The 9,845-nt window shown below is 35.8% G+C and overlaps 1 protein-coding gene across 1 annotated transcript; it reads left to right on the forward strand.

Moving 5' to 3' along the window:
- The first annotated feature begins 7,775 nt into the window (after positions 1-7,775).
- LOC134667011 (RING-box protein 1A) lies at positions 7,776-9,845 on the forward strand. The gene is made up of 5 exons (XM_063524319.1): positions 7,776-8,000; positions 8,087-8,114; positions 8,195-8,316; positions 8,954-9,039; positions 9,649-9,845. The coding sequence occupies exons 1-5, from the start codon at positions 7,908-7,910 to the stop codon at positions 9,659-9,661; spliced, it is 342 nt and encodes a 113-aa protein (XP_063380389.1). The 5' UTR covers positions 7,776-7,907; the 3' UTR covers positions 9,662-9,845.

Genomic DNA, 9,845 nt, shown 5'->3' on the forward strand with positions numbered 1-9,845 from the left:
ACCATTGTCTACACGAATTGATAGCTTTTTTTTTAATTGTTCTTCTTCTTCAGTCGGTCCCTTAATACTGAGGATCGTGACATCATATCCTTCTGTTGAAGACCAGGTTCCTCCATAGGGTTCTTTTAATTGTTAGATAATCCCAATTTGCATTCAACGGGTTACTCGGTAATTACTAATTAGTCGAAACATCACTCCGATGTTTTGATACGTTTCGAGGTTTCTGTACTGCAATAACCTTGTCTTGCTTTCCAAAATGGTACAGAAAAGCTTACACAAGTGCATACTTCAAAATTAATTATAGTTTGTCAAAGAACTGTCTCATTTCAATCATAGACAGAGAGAATCATACTGTCTTTGTCTTACACTAGTACTAGCACCCAAAAGAAAAGGATGAGTATAATTTTCCTGGTTCTTACTGACTGACATATTGGTTTAACCAACTATAAATTTGTTTGCTTTTAATTAAAAAAAATCAATTAAAAAATAGTTGAGAAGAAACATTGATGTGGGAGGTGACTTAAAGATACAATTCATATAGTTAACGGCTCCATTAGCATATTATAAGCTGTTCAAACCACGCCCCACCTACCCAACCGACATTCTATGAAATTCTTCAAAGTAGTATGACGTTTAAAATAACACTTGCATAGTCTGGGCTATCAAAATCGCTGCTAACAGTGCCAACTTATAGATGGTCAAACAAATCTTGTTAGTAGAAAAAGGTGCGAAATTCAAATTTTCTATGAAACGTTATCCCTTCACGCCTAAATTTTTCAAATTTGCCGCCTTTTTCTACTGACAAGATCTGCTTGACCACCTATAGCCACAGAATAAATAATAGTACTAGGAGGAGTACAGAAGACTCACTCTCTAATCTAAAGCCCCCTCCAGACTATGCGCGTGAATCGCGGGCGAAGCCGCGATTCGCGCACGAGTGTGGAGGAGGCTTAATAAAACGCGTCTGTTACGATCAGCACAGATATGGCCGCTAGGTGGCGACAGCGCCACGCGCGGCTTATGGCAAACCCCAAAATTGGGGTCGAACGGATGTATTTTTAGCTAGGTACCTGTAGCAAAGCGGCGAAATCGCGGAGTGAGACACGCCTGCTATAGCTTACAAACCAGCGGTACCTACCCTACCCGAATTCATTTTACGAATTCGCGGCGAAATGCTCTGTAGTTCTCATAAAGTACGCTAGAGGTCACTAAAGTACTTTGTATTACTATACATTTATAAAGACGTTTTAAAACTTGACTTGAATAGATTCAACTTCATTCTTATGCCGGCTACATACGTAACGATAAATCGTTGCGATAAAACTGTGCAGTCCGACTGTGCGATAAATCGAACGTTCCTAGTGCCTCCACACGCCTCCGATATCGGCGTCGGTCGTCACTTCTCCGCAGAAGCTCACGCAAGAAACATGTTATCCATGTCATCAAAGTTAATATGGAAGTTTAGTTTTCTTAAATTTTCTAATGTTCCGCGCAACTTTCTTATTTTTTTTCTGTCATAAGAAACTTCTCCTGACAATAACCAAACAATGTATACAGGCAGAGAGTGTGGAACTGCATCTGACCGAGCATCTTGAATAGATTTTCAAAGGAATTACTAAAACTTATAGAAGGACGGACGAATAGACAAGCAAGAAATATTATGAAAAGATACCTAATTAAAATAAGAGGGCAGTATACCGAAATCACCGAATTATATGACCTATTATGCTATTATGTACCTATAAAAAATATTAATTATGTATAAATATTTAAAATAAGACTCCTTACCTCAAAAAATCTTTTAAAGTTAAGATTAGTAGTTAAGCTTGATATTATATGATGTGCATATTTTACTGAAATAAACAGTTTAAATTTAAATTTATTTATTTTTTGCTTGACCAACTTTAAGGCAAAAAGAATTAGCGAAATTGGTCCAGCCGTTCACGCGTGATGACGTGACCAAGAGAAATATGGATTCATTTTTATATTTTTCATTACATTAAACAACTGTACCGCTATTCGGAACCTAATAATAATATTGAGAATGGCAACCCTGTTGTCGGTCGTATTGTCCTTTTCTAGCATATACGTCCCTCTCTCTCCCACACTCCCACCACACAGCAGTTTGCTTTTTGGCGGTTGTCGCAAAAACAAATTTCCAACTCATTGGCTTGCTGTTTTTCCATCTGGAAGGTCGTGAAGCTAAACTGCTGGTGAGTTTTTGAATTTGTACCCCAGTTTAGCTGACTATATTGAAAAACAGTTTCTAACGGCTTTTGCCGTTCGAAATAAATATTTAAATTTTGTGTCCTTTAAACTATCTAGCAAATAAGAACGATCCGGAATAATAATGTGTAAGTTTTCAAAGGCTGCCTGCGCGCATCGTGGCTATGCTAATGAAAATACTAAAACACATAATGTTAGAAAACACATCGAGCTGGTAAAGCGTGCACTTGTCACCATTAGAATTTAATTAATTTTATACCTACATTAAGTCTCTTCTGAGTCTTATTAGTTTACTTAAATCTTTGTGTGTCTATAGTAACGGTTGAAATTATAACACTTAAATGGTGATGTGTGGAGGCATACCCTTCAGTTTTTAAGTGATTTGTGTTTTCGAATACGAAAGGATCGGATAGTTAATACGTGTTACGTAGAACTAAGTATTCAGATAGAAGCTTATAGACGTTTTATCTATCCAAGTATCCTTCAGCAACTTGTCGTTTTATCCCGTTCCGGGTTAAATATAATATTGCAAAATGAATTTTTTGGTAATAAACTTGCTGATAAATAACGTGTACCCGCTTGGACGTCGACGAAGCCCCGCTTCGCGGGGCTTCTATTTCCGCTCTGAGGGACACAAGGTAACGAACAAACCTACATCGCAAGCATTGCATTTATTTTTGTGGAAAGTGAGTACTTCGGCAGTACGTAAACTTAAATCTGACTAGACAAAGAGAGAGATTAGCATGGCTCTGCGCAAGAATGTCATGGAAATCCTTAAGTATTTCGCTCCTTATATCTCTCCAACTAGATCTTTGATTTTGAAAAAAAAAAATGGTTAAAATGTAGGTAGATAGGTATCTTTTTAAATAAATAACAGGTACTTACTAACAGTTTAAAAGGTTAAAGAAAAGAACTCTTGCATGTAGTTGCTATATGTGCTTGTATTATTTTGGATTTGAATAACTTCATTATTCTATATGTAACTACATACAAGAGGGTCAATCTTTAAGCCTACCTACCTACCTACATAAATAGTACCTACACTTGTAAACGTTTTAAATAAAATCGGAAGCCTGTGACTTGAAAGGGCATTAACGATATGGGAATCTTTAGATTGATTCATTGACGAAGACGCATGGTTTGCTTCATTCATATTGTCAAATTATATTCGCTAACTGTAGAGTTAAAGTTTAGTTATGGCAAATCTGCGCGTCACCGTGAATGACACTTTCTAAAAGTGCCTATTAAAGTAAATCCTTTCCCCTTGTCGAGCGAGGAACTCGCAACTAAGGGAATATTACCCATAAACTTCATTTGAATGATATTCTTAAGCCTATGTCTGTTATGGTTCCACCTGCGTAAGGTGTGCCTAAGAGAATCTGTTATTCAGTCACAAACTAACGTCAAGTTATTTGTGATGAAACCAATATGTTGTGTACCTATCTAAGCCTGCGCAAGGCTGCCATGTTTCCACCAGCGTAAGGTGTGCCAAAGAATCTTTGATTCATTTACAAACTGATGTCAAGTTATTGATGATGATATTACAACCTATGTAAGCCTGCGCAAGGCATGTCAGAAATTTAAATGATATGGTAATAACACAGGCTAGACCACAATTATAAATATATTTAAAAAAAAAATGAATATGTAAATACCTCCTCTTAGAGAAAGTAAAAGGGTTCTAACAAAATAATGTACTGGGTAAAAATCAGTCGAAATAGGCAAGGCTTCGTTATTCGAGTTTTCATTTTTGTTTACCAATCTTTTTTAAGGGTCCCGAACACCCTATTGGCTAAACCCAAAATTGGACTAATGAACATTTCTAAAATTATAATATAATAGGTATAAAATAACATAAGATTCCAGGCCTATCTCGACTCATTTTTATTTTAAAGATGAAAAAATCTTTGCACCCTAATACTTTTAAAATTGTGGTCTGGAGACGCTAAGCCTCATAATGTGGGTGGCATAGATAATACTAAGAGATTTAGTCACCTAAATTCTACCACAAGCCCAGGCACAATATTGATAATTAGAATAAGGTGTGGTCAATCGTCCAAGGTCCAGATAACTACTCTGTGGACTCTAATTAAATCAGGCTCACTTAAGCTCACGACACGACATAGCTTACGGTTCAATTCTGAAATAAGCTATGTTTAATATCACTCATGGTGTGAAAATAAAATTACAAGAGCACAAAGAGTCTGCTCAAGGTGTACAAAGGGTTCCGTTTAGCGGCCCTATGAATATCTAAAAATCTTTGAAGTCTATGCCTGCTATGGCAGACTAGAAATTAATATAAATTATATTTGCCTCGAGAGCACTAGTTTTTCAGTTAACATGTTTAAGAGTACCTACCTATGAGGTACACGATATAACCAAGGTTACCTATTTAATTGTTATATTCCTGACTGGCATGGTATAGGAAAATTGTCATGTGCTGCACAAGCATGTTAGAAATAAAAATATACAAAACTGACCTAACGGGGCGTTTATGAATGATTTATTTTACACCTTTATGTCTGTCTTGTGACCCTTGAAGATTTGAACCACCTTGATCGTAAGTGCTCCTATGCACAGATTAAGTTTATTTTAAACTACCCATGCCCTAATCTCAAGGGCACGCGCTTCTATGCACGGACCAAATATTGTTATCACTTAATTCACTTATCATTATTCATCATAGTTTGATACTATACGTTTAACAAATGTACCCACCGTGGAATGTAATGTACCCACGACATAAGGTTTTTAATAAACAGTGACTTAATGGTTTGCACGAACGGTTCTAACTAGTATAACTTCGGCGGTCACGTCTAGGGCATGACCCTCTAGTTATCAATTTATACAAAATTATAGCATTGTGATACGGTTTGCTTTGCACAAAAAAAATGGGAAACAGGCCTTGCGAAAAGGCGAAGCTATTTTGAAACGCGAGTACTTTTCGAAAATACATTGTAATAGATATAAATATGTCTTTGTCGTGGAACAAGTACACCCAAACAAATGCAGTCATTTATTATAATATGTTGGCAAAACTCTGCCAAAGAGTTATATAGTCTGTCTATACAGTGTAACCAAGGCATCAATGCACATGAATCTCTTGAAACATGGTGGATCAATTAATTTACACCCTGTCTGTGTCTTGCTCCTACCAAATCCACAAGTTAAGGACCTCAACCTATATATAGGTACCCTTCTCGTTCGAGACCTGTAAAAAAAAAATGTACACAATAATTTCATGTAGTCAAGTGTCGGTAAACTAGATCCCCACTACTTAGCGCTATCGTGAATATATATGCAAGAACTCTGTATATTGCCTCCCAGGAGGCGGGACGTTATTAGACTATCCTATATAGTAGGCCAGAGATATAGTATACAAAAGTACACTGGCCCAAATTCAGTAATATTATATTTCAGAATATATAATAACATTTACAATCTTGCTATTATTGAAATATAAACAAGGTACAGTTATCCTTAGTTCATAAGGAGGATAAGTATACCTAAATATCTAATAGATTCGACAAAGTGCTGATTCTAGCATTGGATGAAATAGGTCCCTCTTAAAGGGCCTCTGCGCTGTTGGCTTTGGGCCACGGGCGCCCGGCAAAAGGTCGGGGACCCCCTGGTTTCGCATAGTTATTGCAAATAATGTAAAATCACGAAATAAGTACATAAATTTGTATATCTACCGAATAGGGTAAATTTGTATATATTTCTATTTCTATTTCTATTTCTATCGGTTAAAAGCACCTATGCGATGAGCTAGGGTTTCGAATTAAGTATCTTATTCCTTATAATTTACACACTGAATATTCAGAATTAAGCAATGTCTATGAATAGTTTACAGAAATTAAGCCTCTTTAGCGGTCAGAACCAATAAAGTTTCAAGGCTTATGTCTACCAGTAGGCACCAGATAAAGTAAACCACTGAGAAATTACTCTTACTACATATATACAAATTAATGAGTAAAATTAAGGTTATGATAGCTAAACATGAGTTTAATTAGAATGACTCTGCAAATATCATTGATAAAGTTCTGTGGCAATTCTACATTAACCATTTGAACGCTAAGAACACCAAAAAGCGTCATAACTAGTGCTCACAGCGCAGTGAACACATGAGTGTTGTGGCTTAAGCTCTCAAAGTAACCTTCACACTTTCAAGTAAGGTTTATTTAGGTACATTGACTCGCGTTCTCGTTAGTAAAGCCAGGTAAAGCGTTTAAAAGGGTTAAATGCATTTTATAGCTATAACCTATAACAAAGTATATGGCTTACAGTCATTAAAGAAATTTAGTGATTCTCTATGACATTTCAACAAGTACCTAATTTTATTAACTTTGTGGTGATAGTGATATAAAGAATAATTAAAATATTCGTCTACTTAATCCCGAGGGATTCTGGAAATAAGAAAGGTCCTGTCCTTGTTATATTCCTGCAACTGCTTACTTTACTATTATAGATAATTATTATCAAATTTGATAATAATTGCTACTTATAAATAAAAACTACTCTAGTACTTTATTATTTTTATCTTCTCATACTTGAATTACATTACTCCTTATAACAGATGTTGTATGCTCCTTGAAGAGTAGACTGACCTATCACATCTTTTTTTACCCAGTTTTCATGTAATTTAAGTACCAGTATAGCACCCTTGTGGTGACTCACTTATTCTTTTGAACATTTATAAGTACATTAAGTACGTATATAAAATGCTAAGTTAGTATCATTATATAATGGAATATCAAATTGTATGCTTTACTAAATACCTCTCTCCTCACGGGTGTTAAAATAAAGGGTGTACTGCATAATTAATTAAACACTCATAATATAATAATATTACATATACATAATAAGTACATGTATAAATCACATTGGCTTGGCGTCTTCCCACCACCAGGCGATAACAAACACGTCTCAATATTATTATTAGGTTCCGAATAGCGGTACAGTTGTTTAATGACAGCGTTTTACACAAAAATAAAACGCTAATTAAATAACTTACCCTATTCGGAACCTAAAGTTTTAATCCTGCCTGGTGTAAATATGTATAATTTTGAGACAATGAGTTGGAAATTTGTTTTTGCGACAACCGCCAAAAAGCAAACTGCTGTGTGGTGGGAGTGTGGGAGAGAGAGGGACGTATATGCTAGAAAAGGACAATACGACCGACAACAGGGTTGCCATTCTCAATATTATTATTAGGTTCCGAATAGGGTAAGTTATTTAATTAGCGTTTTATTTTTGTGTAAAACGCTGTCATTTTTCATTATTTACTTGAGGAACGAACGTGCGCACACAAGCAAGCTACGTGAAGTACTGCCGAAATGACCGATCGCCATCCACACGTAACGATAAAACTGTGCAGTTCGCTTCGACAACGATTTTTCTGATATAATTTGCAACTGCCACCGATCAACGATTTATCGTAACGATTTGTCATACACACGGTTCGATTTATCTGCACAGTCGGACTGCACAGTTTTATCGCAACGATTTATCGTTACGTATGTAGCCGGCATTACGTCGTTCTGTCAATCTTTATCTTCGAAACGGAACGAAAAGCCTCAGCCTCAAACAACCTAGCAAGTCAACCCTACCGCCGTCAAACACAAATTGTTGTTCAGTTTTTATTCATTATTTCAAAGTTAATAAGGTATTTGTAAAATAGAATGGCTTCCGCAATGGATGTCGACGAAGAGGAAGTAGAGATGGCTTCGTCCAGTAGTGGCAAAGGCGACAAAAAGCGTTTCGAAGTCAAAAAGGTAAATCGCAGCATCATTGTGCCAATTGGGTTTTGTCACTTTGTTAATGGCACAGTTTTCACTAACGACTTCTGTTTTTCTTTCAGTGGAACGCAGTTGCCTTGTGGGCTTGGGGTTCGTACAATATATTTTATTCCAACACGTAACCTTAAATGTAGTCAACAATGTGTCATAACAAAGTCTTTGTGTTTTAGATATTGTGGTGGATAACTGCGCTATCTGCCGCAATCATATCATGGATCTATGCATAGAATGTCAGGCTAACCAGGCATCAGCCACTAGTGAAGAGTGCACAGTAGCTTGGGGAGTCTGTAATGTAAGTTTCCTGTTCATTTAAACCTTTAATTTAAAAGATATTTGTTTCTACAAAACAAAGACATGACCCTTTATGGAAATATCACTCATAAATATGTTCGTCCACACTATTTCCTGCTAATTTGTATACCTTGTTCAAAAAGTCCTCTAATAATCAGTTTGAGCTAGGCTTTTCAAATTATGGTCTGCTCCGGCACGCTAGCTTCGGCTTATGTAAAAATGACAATTGTTATACCTGACCTGTGAAAATGAATCAAAAGGTCAGGTTGTGACCCTTGGGTCAAAAAGTTTGCAAGACCCCTGAGTTAAGAGTGTTATTCTTAGTACAAAATAATAGTATTAAACTTAATATCATAAACCTAGATATGTACCTCTACTGTAAAACTTTAAATATAATTGTTAACTTGTACAAAGCAAAGCATTAAAGACCTAACACAACACTAACCTCATAACTTGATATGGAGGTGCACTAAACTAGCTACTAACTAACTTTATATCATTTTATTTATGTGTTATTAACTACACATATAAATAATACTTTACCGTCTACACTATGACTATACTGTAATTTGTATGTCACCATTTAATAAGTTTAATCTATTATAATTTAAATGATATAAATTAAATGTTTTTTGCAGCATGCCTTCCATTTTCACTGTATTTCGCGTTGGCTGAAGACCCGGCAAGTTTGTCCTCTAGACAACAGAGAATGGGAGTTCCAAAAGTAAGTTTTTTTCACATTCATGTGCAGATTGGAGAATAATAGGAAACTTTGAATATAATTTCCTTTACATGAAAAACTTATGTCACAGAACCTCTTAACTATTTAAAAAGCAAAGTTGGCCTCATTGTTGTTTATGTGATAGGTGCTTTCTGATCAGGCCGCCTAGCCAAGGTTACAATCGCTATTGCTTCGACAACGAAAAGCATTATGTATCCCTATCACTCTTCCGCATTAGTGTGACAGTGACAGTTGCGTTTGGATCGCTACGGAGCGTTAGCGATTGGCATCTTGGCTACGCGGCCAGGGCCGTTTTTAACTATATTGGGGCACATAGGAATTTAGGGCCCTTTTGGAAAGTAAAGAAAGCAAATTAAAGTAACATTTTTTTACTATTGGGCCCATGTGCCCTTATGGTAAAGACGGTACTGTTTCTGATATAGGTAAGTGATAAAATTGCAATTCTACTTTTACTACTACATATCAGAGCTCCATTGACACACAAGCTAATATATAAGTATAGATAATAGTAATAGGTTTCTTCAATTGAATTGAATGTGAAATTCATGAAATGTTAGCAATACCCACTCACCAGTGTATTATTTGTTCCAGGTATGGACATTAGAGGTCGGCTGGTGGGCCAGAACCACAAACCTCCATGTGTAATAATGTTGGGTTTAAAATGTCAATATTTCATTAAGAATTCAATAAATTCACTAATATTACAATATTTTGATTATTAATTCTTGGTATCTTGTAAACTTTTAATTTCTATTCGTAATAAAAATTGGAAAACATTATTAAACTAA

This window comes from Cydia fagiglandana, chromosome 8 (genome assembly GCF_963556715.1).
Source record: "Cydia fagiglandana chromosome 8, ilCydFagi1.1, whole genome shotgun sequence".
NCBI classification, from domain to species: domain Eukaryota; kingdom Metazoa; phylum Arthropoda; class Insecta; order Lepidoptera; family Tortricidae; genus Cydia; species Cydia fagiglandana.